General features: G+C 44.1%; 1 protein-coding gene across 11 annotated transcripts in view; it reads left to right on the top strand.

Annotated features, from left to right (window-relative positions):
- The window catches only part of NEDD4L (NEDD4 like E3 ubiquitin protein ligase), a 289,989-nt gene that overhangs the window by 220,251 nt on the left and 42,582 nt on the right, over positions 1–27,156 (top strand). For 5 of the 11 annotated variants that reach the window (XM_037151988.2, XM_037151994.2, XM_037151989.2 and 2 more), the window contains 10 exons: positions 2,547–2,608; positions 2,775–2,877; positions 4,517–4,683; positions 12,956–13,085; positions 14,234–14,410; positions 16,675–16,749; positions 18,364–18,423; positions 23,645–23,776; positions 24,304–24,420; positions 25,486–25,683. In XM_037151988.2, the coding sequence (XP_037007883.1) occupies positions 2,547–2,608; positions 2,775–2,877; positions 4,517–4,683; positions 12,956–13,085; positions 14,234–14,410; positions 16,675–16,749; positions 18,364–18,423; positions 23,645–23,776; positions 24,304–24,420; positions 25,486–25,683 (1,221 nt within the window). The remainder of the gene's footprint in view (positions 1–2,546; positions 2,609–2,774; positions 2,878–4,516; positions 4,684–12,955; positions 13,086–14,233; positions 14,411–16,674; positions 16,750–18,363; positions 18,424–23,644; positions 23,777–24,303; positions 24,421–25,485; positions 25,684–27,156) is intronic. The other 6 variants (XM_037151991.2, XM_053664196.1, XM_053664195.1 and 3 more) reach the window with 5 other exon arrangements.

The raw sequence follows: 27,156 nt of genomic DNA on the forward strand, positions 1-27,156 counted from the left end.
AACATGAGTCAGAGAGGCACTGCCCTGGCCTTTCTCAAGGGTTAAGGAATCTCAAACATTGGCGTTGAATCACCGGTGTTTGATCACTAGTTCATTTCATGCAGCCTCATCAGCTAATAGAGAATCTGTCTGTTCCTTCTGAAGATATTTGCTGATAGGCCTGCTCCTAATCTGAGAAAGGGTCAGAGAAGCAAGTCCCGCCCTCGGGGGTAGCTTGGCAGAGGTGCCACGGCAGCAGCCACGTGTGGTGGCCGAGCATTTGAGATGCGACCAATGTGGCGGAGGGACTGGATTTATCCTTTTATTTAAAGGCCACCTATGGCCATCAACTGCCACACTGGATGGCACGGGTTAGGATCAGAGCCGAGTGGCTTGGGTCAGAAAGGTGTGGTTCTGGCTGTTGGAAGGGACCGAATGTTCGCTCAAGTCCTTTTCAGTGTGAGACCTGAAAATAACGGGAGTCCGAGTACGAATCCACCCACAGTAGCCAGGCAGGGGGCAGGGGGGTGCTCCCCAAACCCATCAGTCTTACTGACGCCTCTTCATTGAGGTTTTTCCCTATCTGGGGCTGTTTCTCTCTAGTTCTGCATATCTGGTGTACAGAGAATATTCAACTGAGTTAATAGGAAAAGGCCCTGAAGCTTCGGATTACAGAAATTAAAATAAAGAGTGGTAATTCTTTGCTATTTTTAAAATTGGTGTTAGGAAAATTGTTAATTTTCTATGCTTCCGTGTTGACATACATATGCACTTATTTATTATAAGGCACTTTAAACTGGGAATGAGGCTTTCCCTTGTTGTCCCAAGATCGTGAACCTTTATTCTTTCAAAAAAAAAAAAGAAATTACCTGCCTTGATTTGGTCTTAGAAGCTGGCAACTTGAATGAAGATGTTTTCTAAATCAGGAACTTGATGGAAAAGATGCAGGGCAGCAGAACTGAACTTAGTCTAATCTCTCGTGACCGCTAGGAAATTATTTTTAATAATTTAAATATTCTGTTTTGTGTTTTTGAGTGTGTGATTTTGAAAAAGGAACGTTTTAAACTGAGTGGTGATGTTTGCTGCAGAATCCCCTTCCCTTGCTGGAGCCCCCCAGGCGTGCGGGGGCAGCCGCTGGTGTTTGTGGTGGAAAACCTGGCTTTTAAATCCTTCAGCTGTAAAATCCCTGACCCCAGGCAGCCTGCCAGGAAGATGAGAGGGTCGGAGCGACCCTAACCTCTCCAGGAGCAGACCCTGGGGGGATGCTATGAAGTTACAGGCACCTCGGTGTCTTGGTGCCTTGGTGCCTTGGACATGCGGGCCCTTCTCGGCTCACTGACCAGTGTGGGGTCCCTGGATTCATTCCAGGCCCTGGTGGGCTTGGTGGGCCATAGTGAGAGCCCGGGCAGGAGCTCTATCCGCGGGACGAGGAGGCGGGACGAGGAGGCGGGCAGGGAGCAAGGTGTGAGGCCAGGGTGCGCTCTGCACTGCACACTAGAGAGTCAGTACCTCAGTTACCGACCACAGTGGTCAGAGGAGGCCGTGTCCTCTGTCCTTGTCCCCTGACAGGGAAGAGTAAAGAGTGATCATGAGAAAGAAAAGAAACTTCATTTTTTCCCCCTTGCTCATTGATTCCTCAGTGCCCTGTACTTACTAAATGCTTCCAGATAAAAGGAAATAATTTTAGATTCATGATTCACTTTCATTCTTGGCCCTCAGACTCAATTCTTCCATCGATCAATTGCCTCTCTTACACCCCCCAACCAGGGACTGAACCTGCAACCCAGGCATGTATCCTGCCCGGGAACTAAACCAGCAACCTTTGGCTTTGTGGGATGACGCCCACACCAACTGAGCCACACCAGTCAAGGCAAAGAGTCTAGATCTTTGAGCTTTTCCTAAATACAGTATTTGAAAATTACTGAAATAATAACATTTATTTTTCGAATTGCTGACTGATTTGGCACAGTGTTGGTTTCTTTGACGAGTGGATGGATGTCACAGTCTCATTCACAGCTTCATGAAATGAGCATCAGCAAGAGGCAGATTCATGGGGCCACGTAGGACATTTGTCTGTTGCGGAGAGATAATCTTTCAATGATGTGAGGCTGGTGACATGACCCTTTAATGTTAAGAATCAGGTAAAACTGCCTTCCCAGATGAGATCTTCCATGTTTTCCTCTTCGCTCCATGTTCAGTTTTCTTGAGTGACAGAGACACGGAGGCACCAGCAACCACTGGTTCCCCAACGTTAATCAGTGGGAGACTGAGGGCTCCACCCTGCAGTTAGAAATTACACTTGGCCTTGACCACTATCATTTTGCCATTTGTCTAAGGCTGGGGTTGGCTCCTAAAAATGGATGTTGATAGTGACATCTAGTGGATCTTGAGCGGATGAAGTTCTGTGACCTCTACAATGTTTGACTATAATTCTCAAGGATGGTTGAGAAACTGATTCTGCCTTCACCATTCCCATCTTTTGAAATGAAAATATACTCTCTGTAATCCAATTCGGTGTATCTAAAAATACAGCCTATCAGGAGTGTTGACACTTTCTCTCCCTGTAGACAGAAGACCCAACCATGGAGCGACCCTACACGTTTAAGGACTTTCTCCTCAGACCGAGAAGGTGAGAACTTGGGGGGTTGGGAGGGGCTATCCTTTATGCCTTGGTTATTGGTGTTTTTCTGGGGAAGCTTCAACAACTTTTCTTGTTTTAGCTTTTTTCAAAAGTCATCTTATGAAAGATGTAACCAAGCCATAGACTTGACAACCAATTTTCTTCTATCGTGCAGTCATAAATCTCGAGTTAAGGGATTCTTGCGGTTGAAAATGGCCTATATGCCGAAAAACGGAGGTCAAGATGAAGAGAATGGAGAGCAGCGGGGTGATGCAGAGGTGAGCAACTGCGCCCCAGGTCTCGGTCTCTCTTCCCGGCCTAGGATTAATAAGTCGTCCACCTGAAGACTATTATTTAAGAACACAAAAGTTTTTAAATCTTAAAGTGGAAAAAACTTAAAAGTGCCCATGAATCTGTATTTGATAACCTGCCAGTGTGGGTGCTTTTAGTCAAAAAAGATGAACTTCTTATGTTACGACACTAATAATTATGGAGGTTTCTCATTACAAAATGCTAAATCCATATTTTATGAATAGCCCCAGCCCTATGTGAAATTTTCCTCCTGTATTTAATCCTCTGATTGCTTTGGACTTTCAGCTCTTTGTAAAATTCCTCTTAGCACTTGGAATTGGTTCAAAGTGGATAAAGGGATTTAGAAAATCTTTTCCAGGTTTCTGCTCATTTGGCCCGCAGGTGACAGATAGCAGGCATGGGGAAAGCTCCCTCTGGAAATGCTACTCTGGAATTGGCCGCCCCAGGGAATTCTCCTGGTTTCCCTCCTGGCCTTGCTGTCTTTAACAGTCTGGTCCCTGTACCTGTACCGTGGGTGCCATTGTACCTTCTCAGCACACCCTTCAGATGGGGTGCTATTTTGTCAGAGTCTCATCTCATCCTAAAAATGCCCATTAAACAAGGCCTGTCTGTGGCTTGTTTGCACATCTGTTTGCAGCTGTCGCATATACGTGATATGTGACTGTGTTACGGGCAAGTCCGCCCAGCCTCCCTCAGCCCAGGGGGTCGGATTTCCAGGCAGTGTTTCCTCTGTGAGGAGGAGTCAGTGAGTGGGTGGTAGAGTCATGAATGTTAAGATTTCACAAGTACATCAGCAGATTTTTATCTCAAATCCAAGGAATTTTTTTTACCCTCTTCTAGCCTTCCAACTGCAGTAACCCATGAATTACTTAATTTTCCAGAGACTTTACTAGGGGATGTGAGGAAGGAATACTTAATGCCTAAACTATGTGTTGCAAAAATGGAACTTTAACTCTGGTGCCATAATGCCGGTTTATGTGGCCCCAGCATGAAGTGGGGAGCATCTAAGTAGAAAGCCACAGTGCCCACACTTCTCATGGCCCCCATGATGGCACTGGATGCAGAGTAGGAGCTTCGTCCCCAAAGCCAGCCGTGGTGCCATCCTCCTGGGGAACAATGGACCCCTGGGCCTGCTGGCCACTTGCGCTGTGGTGTCTGTAAGAGCATGCGCAGTATGGCTTGTCTTCCCAGCTCCCTTTTCCCTTAGGGAGGTGTTGAAAAGACGGCCACCATAACGTGACCCATGTCATTGCCTTGGCTTTGTCTGGCCCCAGGAGGCCTACAGGTCAAAACATGAAATACCAAAGGAGTATGTCATGTGCCTTGGTAACACAGCAGACTGTTCACATCCCACTCTCTCTTGCTCCTTATAGTACAGTCACCCCAGAAGGCAACACAGTCTTCGTTGGCCATTGCTCAAAATGTTTTTAAGACTCCAGAATAGGTGTTATCCCCACTTTGGGGGAATTTCTTCAAATGTGGCCCATGAAGCCACTGCAAAAGCCAGAGTACAGCGGAGCCAGGATGCAGACGGCACTGTCACTGTGTCCTCCCGCACACCTGAAGGACCCGCCTCGCGACCTTCCATCTGATTTTACTCCACAGCACGGGTGGGAAGTCGTGGACTCGAATGACTCAGCTTCCCAGCACCAGGAGGAGCTTCCTCCGCCTCCTCTGCCCCCAGGCTGGGAAGAAAAAGTGGACAACTTGGGTCGGACCTACTATGTCAACCACAACAACCGGACCACGCAGTGGCACCGACCGAGCTTAATGTGAGTACCGAGCGAAGGTCAGGAGCACACGCTCGCCCGCTGCAGTTAGTGTGGACGAGGCTGGGAAAGAAGGCTCGGGTCTAGAAAAGCACATGGCTGTGTGGCGCCCCTGGGTTCCTCTTCGCTGAGTTCGGGAGCATGGCAGCTGTCAGAATTTACACGTGATGAGGAAGCTCTTGCCTCTTACCACGTTCTGCCTTCCTTCAATGGATTCATGAAATATAAAGCAGAGGTTGCAGTTCCTGGGTTTACCTTACGTGTGTTGACTCTGTCCTTTCTCCCTTCTGCGGCTTCCTCTGCTCACCAACGCGGAATGGAACTCTTTCCTAAAGATTTTGGATTTTTACTCCCTTTAATTATTTAACTTGGAAACCCTCTCAAAAATTTTGTTTTTCCTTTTGGGGAGATTTCTATATCACCCCCTTATATAATTAGGAACACATGGGAGAACACAAACTCAGAATTAGTAATTACTGTTTGTTCTGCTCCCTCCCCAGCCTCAGGGACGCGGTGCACACTGATTACTATTTTGTTTGCTTTGCAATTTTTGGTTTGATGATAGGAAATAAACACTAGTTAAACCTCAGCTACTATAAAAAAGGATTTGAAGTAGCTTGTTTTTAAATCACAGCATACAGCAGGACCTAAAACTAGTAATATGCAATAAAAGGCAAAAACAAAGTATTAAAAGAAGGAAAAGAAAAATTATTCTAGCCATCATGAGTTGCATGACTAGCCAAGCTTCTTTAGCAGCCAAGATAAGGAGGCAATTATCAATGAGTTCTATCAATTGCAATATGTACTAAAAGCCAAGTATATTGGGTGAGATAAATTTTCTCCTTTACCCAGACTCTGAAGGAAATTTGCTAATGATATTTTTGAAACAAGTGGTATTAGCAGTGTGATGGACGGTGATGCCGATAACCCTTTTCTCTTTAGAAATTTCGAAGATATTCTGCACATGATTCTGGGTGGGCAAGGGGTCTAAGGAGTTTGGTCTTGGCTTTGTTGGTTTAGAGATAGGGCTTCAGGAATCTGCAACAGCAAATGGCCAGTGGTTCCGAAGCCCCCACGTGGGTTCTTGTGAAGAGCAGCTGTTCTCGGGCAGCTCCGACTGCCCGGCTTGGCCACCATCAGCTCATCGCTCCCAGGACAGCGTGAGTGTCTGGACATTGTGTTTGTGCTGAACTCTTCTTTGTTGTGATTTTTTTCCCCATGAAAATGATTTAGCAATTTTTTTAATTTATTTTTGTTTTATTTTATTTTTTGCCATTTCCCTTTGATTAATGGCCATAGCTATTAAAAGTATTGTAAGCCATGGAGTACTCTGGCTGTTTGTAGTTAAAAAAGAAATGGACTCACCTTGGACTTGGTTATATGTCGTGATCAGAGAACTCTTGGTAACGATACTCGAAGCAAAGCACCATGATCTGCCTTTGCTAGACATCATAATAAAGTACCTTAAAACATAGCACTCCACAGGGACCAGAGGGTCATGTGACCTCTATATGACAGTGGCCACTAGCAACTGACAAAGGAAGAAATACTAATATATGGAAAATGTTCACCTTTGTTAATAATTGTCGTGTAAACTGAAGTCTCTATTTGGAGGATGGGTGGTGATCATGGCAACTTCCTCGCCTCACAGAGTTGTGAAACGATGAGGGGATTACTGAGAAAACACATTCTGTGTTTTTCTAAACATACCAGCTTTGGTGACCGTGTCCCAAAGAACGAAACCAAAACAGAAGATGGAAGTTGTGTAATGTTGGCAAATCAGTAGTCCAGAAGCAACGTGGGAAAAATGCAGTTCCTCATCCAAGTTCAGGTTCACATGTAGTTTAGGGAGGAGTCAGGGGCATGGCTGTCCCCATCAGTGAAGGCAGCCACCATGATCAAAGGAGAGGTGGGGCCAGGAAGGAGTCAGTGGAACCCTGGGCGGAACTTGCGGAGCTCGTGGAGCAGCCCCTTTCCAGCAGATGTGTCTTTGAGAAAGTGGGAGAAGAGTTAGATAAGGAGAGAGTGAGTTTCCATGGTGACCCCTCTGTCTCATCTGAACTGTTTGAGAACTTCGGGCTGTTTCTCCTTCACTTGATGTGGTTTTGCCAGGAGCCTTCCAGAATTAAAGAATAATTGCTTTTTGTTTGTTTTTCTCCCCACCTCACCCCAGCCATTGCTACCTCTTACCCTCTATCCTACCCCTCTTTGCCTTTGTCCATGTGTCCTTTATGCATGTTGCTCGACGACCCTTCTCCCTGCCCCCCCCCCATTATCTTCTTCCACCTCATCTCTGGTTACTGTCCATTTGTTCTTTATTTCAATGTCTCTGGTTATATTTTGCTTGCTTGTTTGTTTTGTTGATTAGGTTCCACTTAAAGGTGAGATCATATGGTATTTGTCTTTCACTGCCTGGCTTCACTTAGCACAATGCTCTCCAGTTCCATACATGCTGTTGTGAAGGGTAGGAGCTCCTTCTTTCTTTCTGCTGCCTAGTATTCCTTTGTATAAATGCACGATAGTTTTTTGATCCACTCATTTCCTGATGGGCACTTAGGTTGCTTCCAACTCTTGGATACTGTAAATTGTGCTGTTATGAAGATTGGGGTGCATAGGTTCTTTTGAATTGGTGTTTCAGGGTTCTTAGGGTATAATCCCAGCAGTAGAGTTGCTGGGTCAAAAGGAAGCTCCATTTATAGTTTTTTGAAGAAATTCCATTCTGTTTTCCACAGTGGTTGTATTAGTCTGCATCCCCACCAACAGTGCACTAGAGTTCCCTTTTCGTCACATCCTCTCCAACAGCTTGTTGTTTGTTGATTTGTTTACAATGGCCATTCTGAATGATGTGAAGTGGTATCTCATTGTAGTTTTAATTTGTATCTCTCTGATGGCTACTGATGCTGAGCATTCTTTCATATGTCTCTGGGCCCTCTGTATGTCCTCCTTAGAGAAGTGTTCATTTAGATCCTTTGCCCATTTTTTAATTAGGTTGTTTGTCTTCCTGGAGTGGAGTCATGTGAGTTCTTTATATATTTTGGAGATCAAACCCTTGTAGGAGGTATCATTGGGAAATACATTTTCCCATATGGTGGTTCCCTTTTCATTTTGCTAATGTTTTCTTTAGGTGTGCAGAAGCTTTTTTATTTTGATAAAGTCCCATTTGTTTATTTTTTCCTTTATGTCCCTTGCTCTAGGGGACACATCAGTAAAAATTTTCCTGGGTGGAATATTTGAGATTTTTCTTCTTACGCTCTCCTCTAGGACTTTTATAGTGTCACAACTTATACTAAGTCTTTTATCCATCTTGAGTTTATTTTTGTATAGGGTGTAAGTTGGTGGTTGAGTTTCATTTTTTTTGCATGTAGCTGTCCAGATCTCCCAACACCATTTGTTGAAGAAGGTATTTTTACTTCATTTTATGCTTCTGCCCCCTTTGTCTCATATTAATTGGCCATAGAGACTTGGGTTTATTTCTGGGCTCTGTATTCTGTTCTACTGATCTATGTATCTGTTCTTATGCTAGTACCAGACTGTTTTGATTACTGTGGCCTTGAAATACAGTTTGATGTCAGGTATTCTGATCCCTCCTGCTTTGTTTTTCTTTCTCAAAAGTGCTGAGGCTATTCAGGGTTGTTTATGGTTCCACATAAATTTTTTAAATGTTTGTTCTGTATCTGTGAAATATGTCATTGGTATTTTAATAGGGATTGCATTGAATCTACAAATTGCTTTGGGTAGTATGGACATTTTGATGATGTTAATTGTTCTAGTCCATGAACATGGTATATGCTTTCACTTATTTGTGTCTTAATTTCTGTCTTCAGTTGTGTAGTTTTCTGAGTACAGGTCTTTTACCTCCTTGGTTAGGTTTATTTTCTAAGTTCTTTCTTTTTCTTATCGCTATAGCAAATGGGATTTTTTCCCCTGATTTCTGTTTCTGATATTGTTGCTGTACAAAAATGTCTTTGATTTCTGAATATTGACTTTGTATCCTGCTGTTTTGCCCAATTTACTTATTAGGTCAAGTTGTCTTTTGGTGGAACCTATAGAGTTTTCTATGTACACTATCATGTCATCTGCAGACAATGACAGTTTTGCTTCCTCCTTTCCAATTTGTATGCCTTTTCTTTTTCTTGTCTGATGACTGTGGCTAGGACTTCCAATACTATGTTGAATAGAAGTGGTAAAAGTAGACATCTTTGTCTTGTTCCTGGTCTTAGTGGGAAAGCTCTAAGTTTTTTGCCCATTGAGTATAATGTTGGCTGTAGGCCTCTCATATCTGGCCTTCATCACATTGAGGAATCCTCCCTTTATTCCCACTTTGCTGAGTGTTTTTATCATAAATGGGTGCTGTATCTTATCAAATGCTTTTTCCACTTCTATTGATACAATCATGTGAGTTTTGTCTTTCCTTTTGTCTATGTGATATGTTTATTGATTTGTGAATATCATACCATCCTTGCATCCCTGAGATGAATCCCACTTGATCATGGTTTATGATCTTTTTAATTTATTGTTGAATGCAGTTTGCCAATATTTTGTTGAGGATTTTAGTGTCTGTGTTCACTAGCAATATTAGCCTATAGTTTTCTTTCTTGGTTGTGTTTTTATCTGGTTTGGGGATTAAAATGATGCTGGCTTCATAAAAGGAGCTTGGGAATCTTCCCTCGTCTTGGATTTTTTGGAATATTCTGTGAAGGATAGGGGTTAGCTCTTCTTTAAATGCTTTGTAGAACTCTCCTGTGAAACCATCTGGTCCAGGGCTTTTGTGTGTCAGGAGTTTTTTGATCACTGCTTCAATTTTGCCAGCTGTTATCAGTCTGTTAAAGAATTGTTTTAATTTAAAAATAATTGTTTTCATAATTCAGTTTCCACAAAATAATACTCCCATATTCTTTGGAATAATAAAGTGTCTTTATGACAAGGCTGTATCTGAGGAAGGCAGAGAGTGGTTGCCTATTATCATGTGCTAACAGAGATTCTCCTGGACACTCAGTCTCACCCAGTCTACCACAAATTTGTGCCCCGAACTTCAACCCCATGAAAAGTTTCCACCCTGAATAACCTCAGTGCCCTCAGGCTGTTCTTACAAGGTCCATCTCCAGCCTGTCTCTTCCTGACTCACCCTCCTCTCCCCCCTACACCCCGTCACGAACACGCAACGCACTAAAGTGGCATCACACAAGCCGCTTTCTCTTCCTTTCTCTTTGTGGCTCTGTGGTTTTGCTAGATCCCTCTTCCCCCACTGAAAAGCAAACAGCACTGGAACACGAGCCTTCCCTAGGCTACCGTGCCTGTTCAGTTGGGCGTTCCTCTAAAGTGCTCCTCTGTACCCCCAGTCATGGTACAGAGCACAGAGTGTTCTACTTCCCTGGGGGAGCAGGGACAGTGCCTTCTTGTTCACAGGTTCACCCTGAGCACTGGGCACAAGGTCGGAGCCCAGCTGGTGCCTTCAGCTGAAGGAATGTGTGTGAATGAGTCACTTCTGAAAGCGGTGATAGGCACATGGGTTCCTGGAGTGTCTGGGGCAGGTTTAGGCCTGGTGTACTACTTTAGAGCAGGGTGACCGTAAAAGATACCCCAGCCCCCTCGAGTCCAATGGTGGCTTTTAAAATACCCCTAATTTTAGATTTGCCCTTTTCCTATTTGCACATAAACTGTAAACTTTTTTTACTATAAGAACTATAATTTTTTAAATAGTGAAAAGTTATTACATTAAGACCACAAGTAAAGATGAACTCGTTGAACTCACTTATTTTAACTCGTTTTTTTTTGGGGGGGGGCTCTTTCTAAAACAGTTTATATATCTTCCCTGTCTTAGCAGTAATTCAGTCACATCTAGGCAACTTGGGCCATCATTATAGCCACTAACAAATGTGAATGTAAATGACATGCTGATCTTGATAAATTTGTGGTTTTTCTTGCCCATGAAAGTCACATGAAGAATACCCATGTGAATTAATGACTGAAGAAAGTTGAAATAACCACTTCTTAAATTTTTTCTTGCTCCCAATAAAAACATTTTTGATTGCATTTGCCAGATTAGAAATATTTTGACGTTTGTCTTCCCACTAGTGGCCATTTAAACTGCAGTTGGTTTCAACAACTTTCATTTCAAACCCTCTTACTCAGTTGCTTAATTAAATACAAATGCCCTACATGTTGTGAACATTTTCATTTTATCACTAAAACCCATAGAAGCCCATGTTTGGAATTTCAGAATCAGAGGTATCCTGCTTCTTTATGCTATTCAGTTGTTTCTGGTTCACACAGATTACTAATTATCTGAGCATGCTGGGTAAGGAAGATTGGCATAATTGATTTAAAATGCCCCTTTAAAAAAAACAGTCAGTTCTCTCAAAATAATGGAATTTTGTATGCTTCTGAGAGATATAAAACGCAGACATAGTAATATAAAAACCTTATTTTTTTCAGTCTCTCAGGCATCCCTGTACCAATGAGAGTATCTGTGAGACCCTGCACACAGCCCGCGTGCACACGTTAGTCACCCAGCATTGAATAAATGAAGACTGGTATTTCAAGTGACGATTTAAAAGTTCAGTGGAACTCTGAATACATAAAATATTTTTAAGTAAAGCCAGTCATTATAAAGTGATACTGCTTTTTGTCCTTAATAAAAAGCAAAACAGGATAGTATAGTTTTCTTGGCCTTCTTAGACATTACTGAAATATTTTGCATAGATTATGAAGCTCTTCTGATGTTCTGACCTAGTTTCTGTGAGTTCAATAATATCGTATATTTACTTTTTATAATTATTGTGTGCTTAAGAAATCAATGTCATAAAAATGACTGCAACCACATAAAATCACAAATAACAATGCTACATTTTCTAACATATCCGATAGTGTCATTTTTTTATCATTTTGTTTTTGTGGTTTTAGAAATTTTATTAGTATACTTGTATAGTCCTTGATTTTAATTTTTTTTCTATATGGCCATAATTGTCCATTTTTCTCAAGGTGTCTCTATCTGGTATACTATTTTTAGACTGGTAATACTTTAGTATTACTCTAAAATATGCAGGATATATATTTCCATTTGAGTTCAGAAGTTTGTGTATTGGGTGTGCAGATGCAGTAAAACTTCATTAATTCAAAATTTCATCATAAGGAATTATTCTAATATGAATTAAATAAATGCTAACCTTTATACTACCCCTTTACCAGTAAAGTTAATAGTATAAAGATGTCTGTTGGAAGTACTTCAACTATCTCAGAAACTGGCATTAGACTCACCTGTTCATTTGCATACAGGGCTGCTAGTCTTAAACTAGTCACTGTTCAGGGGCCCAGCAGGCTCTTTATTGGGATGTAGTTATTCATTAGTTTGAAATTGTATTAGAATGCTTAAAACCTATGTTTTAGGAAAACTGTAATAAGGCACCTTAATAAATACTGCATTTTAATTAGTCTGAAATAATGTTTTCAAGTATTTTGAAATATGAACTAGCAACACCATTTTTTGTGAACTGAGTATAGTGTCTTATCAGTAGTCCGTGCAAGTTTTCTCTGAAAAACATTTTGACATTTAAACTTCTCTAAAAGCCTCCAAGTAGTATTTTTCCCAGAGGGTGATGGCTTGTACTTTACTGCAAAAGTTTTCAAGATAGAATCGATGCTTTCAGATCCTGAACTAAGAGTTACTTGAATGAACAACAAAGAAAACCAGAGTATGAAGTGAAGTGTCATTATTCCTCAAACCCCAGGTGATTTGGGAGGTTAGCGCCTGATGTTTGAGTAGTTGGTCGGGGAGAAATGCGGTGTCCCACGTCTGAGATTCTGCCCAAATGGGATCCACAGGAGCTGAAAAAATGTGTGCAGCGTAAGCAGCACATCCCTCCAGATCCCAGCTTTGAATTTGCCCTGGGCACACTGTGGTTTGTTGTTAATGACCAAGAGTTGCTTCCTTTCACAGCTAGACTCCTAGAAGGGTCAGGCCTGACCCAGCTCCTTAGCGAGACCCGACATCAGCCTCTGTTGCTCCTCTTTCTTCACTACGACAGTCCATTTTGATGTGTGTGTCTGAAAGACACCCAAATGTTGTGATGGATGCATTTAAGAGCTGTATTTATGTGATGGAGATGAACCTAGAAGGATACTTTGGCCAAACTATCGTGGTCGGAGTCTCATTGTCAGTGTGGTGAACATCAGAGCACTGGCATTTTGTGTGTGTAAGGCCCCTGATGATCCTCGGGCTCTTATCCAAGGTCCACTTACTGACACCGGTCTCCTGTCTCCATCCCCTCGCCCTCAGGGACGCGTCCCCCGAGGCGGACAGCAACATCCGGCAGATCAACCAGGAGGCTGCTCACCGGCGCTTCCGCTCCCGCAGGCACATCAGCGAGGACTTGGAGCCCGAGCAGTCGGAGGGCGGAGACAATGAGGTGCCACATCCCGTCCCCCCCCACTCTGCACCTCCACCTTCCTTGTCCCCAGCTTGCTTCTGTGTTGTGATTTCTTTGCCCCATAAAAGTGATCTAGAAAATAAAGCTCACGGCCTCACAGCTAACTGACAACCATCAGGATATGAATTTAGAAAGTGCTTATAAGAGTCATGTTTGGTGAAGAAGTATCTGTATCATTATAAAAGGGAGTGACATTATTCTTTGTATGGGAATCTTAGTTTATTTCTCACTCCATAATTTTTTCCCCCAGAGTCTAACCACATCTTATTAAATGGCAACATGGTTATCCTATTAGTTCTATAACTAACTTCTTTGGGTACTAAACTATAACTTCTTTGGATACTAAACACAGGCTTTTACTGAATAATTTGACGTCACAGAAGAAATTTATTACCAAGCAAATATGAATGTGGGTGAATAGAAATATTTATAATTTTCTTCTGAAATGTTCATGGTAAATTCCTGGAGGGGAAAGTTATGAATTAAAGAACAAGTTAACAATTATAATTTCCATGCCACCTTAACAACTCTGTTTACTTAGTAGAAATCCGCAAAAGACTCTGTGTTAGGAAGAAAATCATTTGCAAAATGCTCCAGTGATCGAAATTAGAGAAATTATGGAATCAAAATGAATGATTCCATAAAAAAATTACTGAAGGGTACTTTATACCAGTGTTTAATTACAGATTATAGCATCTCCGCTGTTTTCAGTGTTAATCCTCAGCAGTTAGAGTACAAGAAAATCCATAGAAAGTGTCCGTGAGTTCCTGAGATTATTTCTGTAACCCATGCATTTAGTAACAAGTGCTAGAAGGAAGTCACAACTCAGAGAGGTGGGACTGTGACGTGATCAGGGGACAGCTCCTGGAACCAGGCTTCCTTGGTTCAAGACCTGGTCCTGCCACTTCCTAACACTGTTACCTTTGGCAGGTCACCCTCTGTGCCTCAGTTTCCTCATCTGTTCATTAGGGTAGTAGTCATATCTTTGTCATGATGTTTGAGAAGATTGTCTGCCTCCTAAGTGCTCAGTAACTGTTAATTATAGTTACGATAATGGTTACTGCTGGGGAGGGCAGGAAAGGATTCCTCATTCCTGGCATTTAACTCAGCGTCTCCTTCCCTGACAGCCTTGGGAGACCATTTCGGAAGAAATGACTATCGCCGGAGACTCCCTCGGTCTGGCGCTGCCCCCACCCCCCTCCTCCCCAGGCTCTCGGACCAGCCCTCAGGAGCTGTCCGAGGAACTGAGCAGGAGACTTCAGATCACTCCAGACTCCAATGGGGAGCAGTTTGGTTCTTTGATTGTAAGTAATCGTCCTGTTTGAGAAGTTAAGCAAATATTTTATCATTTTTTTCTTGCTTTCAGAGAGTCTTATATGCAAATAATGACCAAGGGTCTCCCAGCTCCCAGATAACTGACATTTTCCAAAGTTCCTTCTAACCTAGCAGAAGCAGGGCCATACCCAAATTAGCCCAAGTAGGTGAGCATCTTTCTTGATTTGAAAAGAATGCAAGAGGATGATAAGAGTTCCTGGCTTCTGTAATTGCCAACTTTAACCTTGTGGCATTTCTTCTCCCAGTCAAAGGCTCATATGTAGTACTTTTGTCACAAAAGGTGGCATTTTGCACTGGGACATAGGAGACGTTGGACCTCCTAATCCATCCTCTGAAGTAACGCTGTGTATCTGTCTCTCATTTCACGGATGAAGACAAGGTTAGGGTGGGAGATAAAAGACACTCCCTAAGCCCCAGAAAACTAGGTCCTTGGCAAGGGCTGTGGCATCGGAATACTTACATCAGTGGTAGCATTTGAATTTGGGTTCTCAACTATTGGGGGCACTTGAGCTCAACCCTGATGAGAAGCCAGGAAGACCTCTCTGTGTTTGACAATACAGAGCTGTACAGAAAAAGCCCATAGAAAATTCCTGCTTATGCATTAAGAACAAATGCAGCCTCAGTTCTTTGAGAAATTGAACTTCAAGATGATCTGTTGTAAAGGCGGTAGTGATGTCACTGAAAATGGCACCCTAGAAAAATAGTCACCCTAACCGTCATCTCAGATGTAAATGGACAGGGTGTAAGATGTAAAAGCAAGTGAATACTCGCACAATCGTTACTTCTTTGGTTGCGCTATTTTTATTTCAAAAGGCACCATTGGCCCATACTGTGTGAGTTGCAGTGATTACTTACTTAGTTAACATGGTTTTAGATTAAAATTCTGTGAATGTTTTTTTCAAAAAGAGAAATACCACTGAGATGAAAATTTAGTACTAAAGGGGCAGGAAGAAAAGAGTTTGCATAAATGTGACATTTGAATTGGTAAAACTGTTGCCGTGGAAACAATATAGGCAATGAAGCCATATATTTAAAACCTATAAAAGGAAGTAAGTACTACAGTAATTTTGGCAATTAGACACCTTTGGTCTACCAAGTGAAAAATCATAGTATTCTTCAGCATTAATATTAAGTTAGCATCTCTTAATTATTTGTATAAGGAGCTCCGACATTTGCTTATCAAAGCTGTATAAAATATCTTTAACGTCCAAGTGCTAGTGTCAGAACTATCTTAAGATTGTGTTGAGTCTGGTTTAACTATTACATAAGAATGCCCAAGAAAGAGGAGAATATGAGACTCTTCTCCAGTTTGGCTCAGGGATACTTTATTCCAGAACCATAGTGTGAACTCATTCTAGAGAATGAACCCTTCATGACAAATGCAGAAAACGCCAGTCGTCCCCCACCCCCATCACTGTCCCAGAGTCTTTCTTTGACCTTCTCCCATTTTAGTTATCATTGCAAAATGTCAGCAGTGAGTAAGTGCCACATGCTTGTCCCAGAGACGAACCTGTCGCTCATTAGACCCCTGGCTTTGTCTATGTGCATTGCCTGCTGTGCTCTCTGATTGGATCCATTAGGTTTCCTTTTAAAAAAAACTATGGAGATGAATGCAAACAAGTGAGAGAAACATTATACATTACACATTAGACTTCTGAGGTTAACATCACTGTTTTTCCTCATTCCTTATCTGTACAACTTCAACTCCATTAAGAAGCTAAAATTGGAAATACCCGACCCTTCAGAAGTAGCACAAGATTATATTTGGGTTTCTCTGGATATAGAGTCCAGTTGGTTCTTTGTTCGTGATAATAATAGTCAATGATTGTCTAAAAAAATAAATCAACACCGTTCCTCTACTGATCTCTCACTAGAATTTACCTAAAAGTTGCATCCCAAAGCAGATGATAAGACTTCCAACTTCTTATTTGCAGTTTTAAAGCAAGCCTGCAGTGTGATGGTGGCCTGTCGAGTCCCCTTGCATGTTTTGTCCTTGTCCTCTTACTTCTGTTACTTACAATAACTAAGGACCAACCACACCGTAGTCTGCTTAGAACACTGAGGATGAAAGTTGCAGAAATGTGACTCGGAAGGATCGCTCTCATTAGTCTGATGTTTCATTCACTTACCTTCCATTACCGCAGAGTGGTGAATAGGATTTGAGTGGTAAGCTGATGAAACTGGTTTTTCCAAGAATGTTTCCTTGATGCTCATGTCCTTTCCTCCCCTCCAGCAGAGGGAGCCCTCCTCGAGGCTGAGGTCATGCAGCGTCACCGAGGTGGTCGCAGAGCAGGCTCATCTACCACCGGTAACCCCCTCATTTCCGGCCCTCCCTTGGCTCTTTCAGCTTTTATTTAAAATCATCGGGGCTACTGAGGAAGAGTTTTTCCCATGCAAATCCATTTACTGTAAAAATGCAACATTCAAATTCCCCAGCAAATTGCTCAGGAAGAGTGGATTTCCAATACGAAGAGTTGTTTTTGCCACCAAAGTCTCTAAAATGGTTAAAACTTCATTGCTTAGTTTTTCAGCCAAATTTATGCCAATTAACATTGTGTTTACTTAACCTAAATGACTTAACTAGAAGCATGCGATCATTTTTTTTTAATTAACTTAAGCTGTGCTCCAGTGACCAATATTTTGAGAACATGGTGAATCCCTGTAAATGGGAAGAACTCTTCCGGGTGGGGAGCGACCGTGGCTTTCTCTGACCAATGGCCTAAAGTCTTAACCTCACACAGCCTCTGTACCTTCTCTTTAAAGGCAGCTCTCCTGACTAAACAATTAGCTATCATTTGTTCCCACTCTCCCATGGTTTTTATAACCAGCAGCAAATATGGAAGAGTGGTGGGTGGTTAGTAATGGACATAGAGAAGTGAATGTTCCCATTCAAAGGCAGAGCAGAACTGCCTTGAGAGGTGCTTGGTACACCCATTAAAAGTAAGAAATATTGTGTAAATTTGTTTCTTCTTTTGGGGGAGAAAAGACGTGGTTTTAGCACGTTCAGTTTGATGTGTGACCCTAAACAATATCGTTACGACTACAAATCCTCCATTATTTTTAGCACTAGTACCTTATTCTGGGTGATGGGGGGAAAAGCACACTGAAAAATTTTGAAATCACAGTGTCTTCCCTACCGTGGACTCCATTGCACTGCTCAGAAGGACATTTCGGCCTAGATTTTAGTCTTCTATGTTTACCAAATGAGGTAACGAGTACACTAGTCAAACGTGCAGTCAATAGAATAGATTCGTTCGTGCCTTCTGGTGGATGCGCTGGTTGGTGAGGGGCCTCCTTTGTGGGAGGGTTTCAGTCCAGGCTTCCCCCCAAAACAACATGAGCTCTGTCTGACTCGTGGGGCCTCCGCCTAAGGGTTCTGTGACTCCCCTTGCTGAATCAATGGTACCTTCTCTCCTTTTCAAAATCCATGTCAATTTTATTGGCCAAAAATCTCATTTTCCTAGAAACGGATGGGTCCTCCCTCTTTCCTTGAGCTCTGTGAAGCTGTAAACTCACTGATCACCGGGGACCTCTTACTAGAAGTTTGAGTTTGACCGATTAAAGAACCTGCTAATTATGTAACAGTGGGTTGCAAAACCATGCAGTTTTCCTTTTTTCTGCCCCCAAGTAAGACCTCTCACATTATTATTACTGAGGGTATCACTCATTTTGGACCCTCAGTAATGTGTACCCCTTAGGAAGGCCACCCCCACAAGGCTTCTCTGGTGGGAGGTTGTTGGGGATCCTTTTTTCCCTCCGGTCATCAGTGAGTGCTCAGCTTTCCTTGCACAGGGTGGCTTTTCAAGGGTTCTGATTCATGTCACCTGCTTACTGGCTGTGACACAGCAGTGATTTCCTGATTCGATCAGCATCTGGTGGTCTCCCTAAGTGCATTTCACTGATGTGGATTATCATTTAACAGCCAAGTGCCCCAGCTAGGAGACCACGAGCGTCAACTGTCACAGGTGGTGAAGAGTCAACGGTAATGCTACCCTTGCAGACTTTAAGGGTGAAACTGCGGGTTGGTTTTAATATTTGTACAAGGGTGAATATGCTCTTTTTTTCCTATTGCTTTTGGATGGCATCAGCTTTTCTCGTGCTGCAGAGATGCACACGGTTTTCCTTTTAAACCTCTCACTCCCACATGGTTCGAAGATGCCCGGTAAAACGGAACCAATTTTAGTCTTACAGTTTTATGGGGAACACTGCTAAGCTTTGGTCAAGTATATGTTTCCTTTGACCGTTGGGGAAATGAATTGGGTCGGAAGGGAACCAGGGGAGCCGCAGGAGCCGCATGCGACTGTATGAGTGGATTTGCGGCTGTGCGCAGGCGGAGCAGTCTCGCTGGTGTGTTCTCTCTGCCACATTTTAAACGCTGGGCTCAGTTTTCTGTATCAGGCACTTGAACCAGTGACCTTTTTCTGCTACCAGGGACTCTCCTCACAGGAACGAACAAGTGTTCACATACTTTCTGGGAGGAGGGAAGCATTTATGAAGTTTGAAAGGTCAAGGAAAAAAATGGTGTTTGTCTAAGACACGTATTTGATATTGTTATATATCTTTACCTACACAAGTGCTAATTTTCTGCAGGATGTTGATGATTTAAAGGAACGATTTAGTTATATGGTTAGAATTTAATGCTTAGCCTTGTACACAAAGTGAAATTGCCATTCAGCAAAAGCCAGCCTCATTTAAACTATTGAGCCACAGTAATTTCTGTGAAAGTCCTGTGTCGGGCGGGGCAGGCTTAGTCCCCAGCAGAAGTCACGAACTTCCACATGAACCAGCACGTTTCCGACTGCGCACTAGGAATTCCTAGGGCAGCAAAGCTGCAAGGTAGACAGATCACTTCATGAGATAATTTTAGCAGGATTCAGTGCTAATGAGCATCATCTTTCATCCACTTTTGCATTTGATTGGCCTCGGAACCGCTGTTTCCATTGGAGTGTCCTGGTAGCTGTGGTGTTCGGTAACAGGACAGGCAGGTCGTGAGAGGGCTGGGCTCCGTGGTGAGAGCGTCCTGGCAGGGCAGAGTGACCCCCTGAACACGGTCCCCGTGGCCCTCGCTCTACACTCTTCTTCTTGCCGGGACTGTCCCCTCCCCCACCAATAAATCAAAAATGAGGGTTTGGTTTCCTTTTTTATTTTTAAGGCCTGGGCCACAGGGGTAGTTCCAAAATGTTTTGCCTGCTCTCGTGCCCCCTGGGCACCTGCCCATCTTTGGGCTGCAACGAGCCGTCTTATTTTACGGCCACATTAGAAGTTTCAGTGGGTCTGAAACAGTCACGTCTGCTTGTCCTCCATAGTCACTCTCCCTTGCACCAGTGCCCTTTACTTTCTCTTTTCTGACTCCATCTCCCACCACAGTGCCTCCCTCTTCCTCCTCCTCCTGTCCCCATCTATGGCAGCCCCACGCTGGAGTGTACACTCTTACCCTGCAGCTGTGTTCTCCTCTCACAAACATGCGCACACGCGCACACACACACACACACACACACAGGAAACTAGGATCTCCTCTACATATTAGCAACTTGGTTATTTTTCACCTACGGCTATTCCTCTGGGACACATTAATCATTGCGTAATATTCAGTGATGTGAATGCACCAGTTTATATCATTTTCCCATGTAGATGGGCACCCTGCCCCCCACCCTGCTCATTTGGCCCCACACACCAGGTCCCACTCGCCATCCTGGCGCATCTCTCTGGCCTTGCAGTGCTTTTATATCTATAGCGTAACAAATGCCAGTTCTCACCTGCAGGACACAACCCTTTCATTTCCCACAAATCAGTACACTGCCCGGCTGGCTGAGCACGGGCCATGTCTGAGGTAAACAGGGAGGGGACAGCACGGTCCTCTGGCCTCTGCTGCAGAGACCTGGACACAAACCAAGGAGACAGGGATGGCAGGGTCTGAGCAAGTCTCATCACCTGTGATCGGAGCACCTGCGATCATCACCTGTCAAAGCATATGGAAACTTTATGGGGATAAAGGTAACTGAGTTCTTCATTTTTGTGAAAGAAATGGAGCCCCTATGAAGCTGAAGCAGCGGCTGTTTGGTCCTATGAAACACAAGAGTCTACTCAGATGAAAAGCTGCAAGATGTTAAATGACGCTTACTAGCAACTTTAACTTGTCTCTAATTAACTTGTGTCTGGAGGTAGGACCCTACACACGTCCTACCTTCAGACACAAATTAGAGACACACGCACGCGCGCGTACACACACACACACACACACACACACACACACACGACAGTAGGAGTCTGGCCGTGGCCCCAGAGCAGCCCCTCCCATGCCCTGTATGTGGAAGCGAATCCCTGCCCCTCCCCCTTGAGTGTGGTGGGCGGCAGTGTTTTGAGACACAAGTGGAACCATCAGTACAGGTTGTTCTCACGGTCATTTGCAGAGAAATCTATAAAGAAAGATTTTAATGATACCGTCTCACATAAAGGGAACTATATTATGGGTTACTAATTCAGTTCTCAGGAGAAGGTAAAATGAACATTTTAATCAAATCTAGCATTCTCTACTACACTCCTAATTTTCCATGATCTGATTAGTCGTATGAACTGGGCCTGTGAAAATAAACTGGTTGCTGGAATCCTGTGCTGAAAGTCATGTAGCTTTAGAACTCCATTCTGAGATTATGCACGACTCAGCCAAGCTATTTTAGTTTATCAGGCTCCTCATAAATATCCTTCCCAGGGATGCTATAACTGTAAATCTATCCTTAAGGTTTCCAGAACAGAGTTTACTAAGGGCCTATCTAATCGCCTCTCCCAAAAAATAACTTAACAAGGAGCAAGAAAAGCGGCGAATTCCATGTAGGACTTCATTTAGCTGAAGCACTTTTGGTCATCCTGTAAACAGGAGCAGGTCATCTTGCTCGCTCCTACTTTGCCCACAGACTAATGGACGCTCACTTGGAGTGCAGCCTGGTGTTAACTTGGTTCGGCAGAGTCATTTCTTGTAGTGCCCAGATAAAAGGTAGACTGGCAGTAGCTCTTTTTAGTTGGCGCCACAGCTAGAGGAGGAGGGAGGGAAGAGCTTCAGGCTGTAGACGAATTCATCTGTCTCAAATACTCATGAAAGGATCAAGTCTGCGAGCCGGTATTTCTTCTGCCCTTGTTGAATCCCTGCACCTCAATCCAGGATGCTGTGTGGTCAGAGTCTTGGAATCAACCAGTATGGGGCCTTCAGGCCCTTATCTGGAAAGATGTCAACAAAGTAGTTGCTGCACTTTTAGCAGAAGGTTCTTTTGCAAATAATCTTGGCTTGCTTGTTACACATGTTTCAGAAATAATCATTGAGGCAGCTGCCATGACCTCAGTTTTTCTCTGGAATGTGTTGTTGAGCCTCATCAACTGAAGTCCCCAAGTCACATGATAGCATCCTTGATCACACTAATCCAGAGCCCTGCAGTGGGCGAGAGACCCTTTGATTGGACCCTCTCTGCCAGGGCACATTGTTGGTAGAGAACAAGCAAGATGGGACAAGCCCAGGCAGGAACTGGGCTAAGAGAGTTATTGGTTTGGCCAAAAAGTCTGTTATGTTTTCTCCATAAAAAAAATTTCATTTTTACCAATAGCTTTATTGATTTGGATATTTTGAGTATGTTGGCTGTCTGCTGCTACCGGCTTGTAGTGGGTAGAGGCCAGGGGTGCTGCTAAACATCTTCCAATGTGTAAGACAGCCCCACAGCAAAAAATTAGTTGGCCAAAATATCAACAGTACCAAGAAACTTTGCAAACCACTTTTGACTCATTTGATCAGTCACAGCACCTTCTCCATACACTGCACAAATCTTTTTTTGCATTTCAGATGCGTTTTTACCTTCCTTGAAATACTAAAGCATAATACGTTGAATACCTATTTTCTTCCATCTTCAATATTAAAATGGCTGCACAAAAATGCACCAACTTCGATGTCTTCTTTTTAACACATGCTGATGTGACAGCTGTCACAATGCAATCTAACAAAATTATTTCAAATGAAGGTGAAGATAACTCAGTGCCACTAGAGCCATTGTGTGGAAAAAAACATTAATGGACCTTTTGGCCAACTCAGTACATCCTCAGCCGAATATCAAGAAAACAACAACTGGTAACACATCTGAGAGTGTGAAGAATCTGGCCAGGGAAGGTGGTGCCCAGAAAGAAGTGGCTTCCTTTGGACCTCACGTAATATTCAGCCTCTTGCTGCTTTTACATTCTCCTGGGAGCCTTGCTAGCCATGGTTGGCTTCTTGTTTCCTAGCCCCCCCCCCTTAGAGTGGCACCCCTTTCTGAGATACAGATGTGATATGTGGCATCCATACAATCCAGGACGTCCTCCTGAAACAGCAGTGACCTCAGATGTCTGTCCATCCCGTTGCTCCTTGAGTCCCCGAGAGGCCCTTGCTATTCCAGAGTTCTCCACCCTGACTGCTGCATACAAGCCAACGTGTCTCAGGAACCCTTTTTTGGTCTAGTTTGGACTATCTAAACATAATCACTGTATCCTGGACAGGTCTCTGACCCCAGAAGCTGCCTGTGCTTCCTTTACTCTTTAAAGAGACAGACTCCACTTGCACAGACAGGATAGATACAGCCTCAGTTCTCAGGCTTTTTGGAATTCTGACCTCACGTTGCCAGGTGGCTTCCTGAGCTGGGCCAGTTGGGATGTCCTGATCGGTCCTCTTGATTATAGGCCTCTGGTATGAATGCAGACTTCCCGTAAAAGACATAATGCAAAGGCCATAAGCTGACGAAGATTTCAGGAGTAAGCTAGGAGAGCGTCCCTGCGGCAGCTGTACTGGGGGAAGAACGTTCAGAGCACTCACTCCTTCACAGAGTGGCGTTTGACCATTTGAAACACCTTTAAGCTCGACATAGCCTGAGAGTAAAATGTAGTATCTAAAATGGATTGTACTTTTCTCATTCCTTGTCTCATGAGCAACAACCTTTATATTTAAGACTTAATGGCATTAGAACTGAGTGCTGTAAGGTTTTGGACCCTGTAGGGTTCAGGTCAGAGTACACTGGGTAGATTGGAAGGTACTAGAAATCCACTGTTGGTTTCCAGACATTCATGTTTTGGGTACCCGTAAAATGAACTTACTTTGCGTAGGGAAAAAAAAGTAGTTCTCCGGGTGTACATTACTTGATGAAACTGATCAGAAAGCAAATGCATGAAATAATGATGCTTTCTTACACAAACAGCCATCAGTGGCCTATGTACATACCACGCCGGGCCTGCCTTCAGGCTGGGAGGAGAGGAAAGATGCTAAGGGACGCACATACTATGTCAATCATAACAATCGAACCACAACCTGGACGCGGCCCATCATGCAGGTATGCAGATCGCCGGACTGCTTACACTTGCGGGCAGTCGGGGCCGACGTGTACACGGGCTCCCGGCTGCCGACGTTGATGTATTGTCCTGAGAACCCGTGTGCTAGAAATGTTTTTCCCCACAGAGAAAATGCCTTATTTTAAGTGTAGCATATGCCTAAGGAAGAATGTGATCCCCATGTCAGTCTGTTCCTAGGTATTTATTTTTAAATGTCACGTGAAAGGTGTTTTCAAAGTCAGAGCTTATGACAATGTGTAGCATCCCTCCCACCCCTCCCCCTTTTTCCCCCCCGAGGCTCATTTTCATGGGCTAGTGATTCATTTTTATTTCCCTTGAATGCTTCCTCACCCCCCTCCCCCATTATTATGCTTAATCATTTCCTCCATGCTTTTAATAGGCCAGACCTCTCATTACTGCTGGCCATGCTGTTGTTTGGGGCCACACTCCCAAGCGCCCATGCGCGCACACACACACACACACACAGAGATCCTTGTGTGAAGCTAACTTGTTTTTGCCTCCAACGTAGCTCGCAGAAGATGGCGCCTCTGGATCCACCAACAGTAACAACCACCTAATCGAGCCTCAGATCCGCCGGCCTCGTAGCCTCAGTTCGCCAACAGTAACTTTATCTGCCCCGCTGGAGGTGAGCAGGCCACTCATCCAACTGGGGCCACGTCTATCCTGTGACTTCTCATTCTCTCTTCTCTCCTCACTTGAACTTCAGTTCTGCAGCCACCTTCCTCTCTGATCATTCGATGTGTTTGTGGTGGAGGGCGTTCTCGTGCCGCGTGACTGCATGCTTCTCTGTTCCGCCCAGTTCGCAGCCCCTGGGCCCCCACCTGATTCTCATTCTCACCTGGCCTCGGCCGTGGTGGCTCATGCTGGACGTGTGGGCCCCTCTTTTCAGAGCTTCCTCCATTCATGTTGTGTTTCGCTCCTTCTTGCTCATTACTTCATTAGACATGCATAATAACTCTTTCAAGTACCAACGTTTATATTGAGTTTTAAATCATAGCTGTGGCTTTGATCATTTCTTTTCCTTTCGACTGGAGGGTCTGTCATTGCGTGGGTGCACATCTGCGTCTCTAGGTCATTGCCGGGCATCTGCGTGTGCTCTCCTGTCTGTGTGGTTTCAGTGCCATCTCTTAACATCACCATGGCAGAAACTTAGAGAAGCTGGAGCGTAAACATTCAAGTTCTAAACTTGACCGAGTCCTAGAGATAGCAGCGGGATTCTCTGTGCCCTGGGCTTGAGTTGCTGATAAAAGGGAGTGGATGCTAGCCCTCTTCCCAACTGTGACAGAAATGTCATGGGTGGTTGTCTTTGAGGATACAGGGGTTTCTTTTTGTGCTCTGCAAATTACCCACCCATTCTTCACGGGAGTGTGAGCTCATTAAGAGCAGAGGCCTGTTGTTCGCCACCCTCTGTAAAATCTGCATCCATAATCCCCAGCAGAGAACACTATTTTTATTATATATCCAGGAACTATCAAAGGATGGTGGTTTAAAGTAATTAATGTCATGTGTTAACCAGCAGAAAGAGTCTGAAGTTAGAGTGATTTAAAAGTAAGTAAGTGACAGAAACAGGTTTTCTAGCAGCTGTTCCCTTGTCCGTCTCCCAAAAGAGCATCCTCGATGCCCAGGGACATGGTGACACATCCGCCTCAGCGCCACACGAAGCGTTCTAATACTCCTTATTATTCCTCAGGGTGCCAAGGACTCTCCCATCCGCCGGGCTGTGAAAGATACCCTTTCCAATCCACAGTCCCCACAGCCATCTCCTTACAACTCCCCCAAACCACAACACAAAGTCACACAGAGCTTCCTGCCCCCCGGCTGGGAGATGAGGATTGCGCCGAACGGCCGGCCCTTCTTCATTGACCATAACACAAAGACTACGACATGGGTAAGGTTGCTGCGTCCGTCCAGCCCCCTTTCCATCCTGAGGTCAGGCCTTGACTCCTTTGTGTCCTCACTCCGTGCTCGTGGTTCTCATAGAGAAATGTCACCGACACCAAAGCTCATCTGCGGAGGGTTAGCTCAGCTTGCGTCAGGATTCTGCGCGTGTGGGCTGGTGGGAGCGGGGGACGTGCAGGCGCCGGGCAAGGGCCAGCGTGGGGCCCCGGGTTGGCTGCCTTTTCCCCGTAGCACTCCTGGAAAGCTTGCGTTTTGACAGCTTATCGTACTGGGTAGGGGAAAAAGAAGTGTTCCATATTGCTGAGATGTTGAGGTTTTGTTTCATGTCTCATGATAGTGTACTAGGAATTCCAGTCTTTTGAAAAATAATGTTTCTTTGCCAATTTCTTTTTGCATTTTTACTAACATGGCCCGTCTTTGTTTGATTTGGCCCTTCAGTTTGTACCGTTCACCTCAGATTAGTATTTCACACGTCTGTGCTGCATTTCACACCTTCAGCTGGGGAGGAGGAGATGTACTGAAAGGCTTTGCTTGGAAACTTTAGCTCTTTTTTGTGAGCGTTTTGTCAAACTTGACTTTTCTTCTCACACTGCCCTTCCCCGGGCTTCTGGGTTGTACATTAGAAAGAACCTCTGTGTCGTATTAACTTGGACGAGATGGGATTCATTAAAAGTGAATGGACCGCCCTGCCTGGTGTGGCTCAGTGGACTGAGTGCTGGCCTGCAAAGCAATGGGTCCAATTCCCAGTCAGGGCACATGCCTGGGTTGCAGGCCAGGTCCCCATTAGGGGGCATGTGAGAGGCAACCACACACTGATGTTTCTCTCCCTGTCTTTCTCCCTTCCTTCCCATCTAAAAAATAAATAAAAATCTTTTTTTTTAAGTGAATGAACGTATTTTTATATTCCCCTGTAAGTTCACTTTGTAGCTGAATCAGTGGTAGCTTATGTAATGTCGCACCTAGTTGGTTTTTTTAAAGGTCAGTGGTTCTTTCCTATAGTATCACCCACAGGCCTATGATTGAACTACAGTTGGTTCTCTCGTTTCTGGCCATTTCTGATGCTGCAGGGGGGTTGTTTTTCTTCCTGTCCCTTATGTCCTCAACCAATGGTCTGGGTACACAGTTTAACTCAGTCCTTCTAGCATCTCTGCTGCTTGCTCAGCACCGATGGGATGGGAAAGCTGGCGGAGTGCTGGCATTGCCCTTGGCCCCTAGCTCTCTGGTCTTGGACCAGCAGTGAACACATGCTTTCGACTCCCACTTCTAGCAAAGACTTGGAGTGTGTCCAGCTGACAAAACAGCAGTACGGTGTTAATGAGAGGCCTGGACCGAAACAGCCTGGGCTGTCCTTTATACTTGTCTAGGGTGTGATGCTACTCAGTTCTTTGAGACTTGGACTAGATGGCCCAGATGGCTCTCTCTCTCTCTCTCTCTCTCTCTCTCTCTCTCAAACCCTATGGAT

This window comes from Artibeus jamaicensis, unplaced genomic scaffold (genome assembly GCF_021234435.1).
Source record: "Artibeus jamaicensis isolate MK-2021 breed Jamaican fruit bat unplaced genomic scaffold, CSHL_Jam_final contig_354, whole genome shotgun sequence".
NCBI classification, from domain to species: domain Eukaryota; kingdom Metazoa; phylum Chordata; class Mammalia; order Chiroptera; family Phyllostomidae; genus Artibeus; species Artibeus jamaicensis.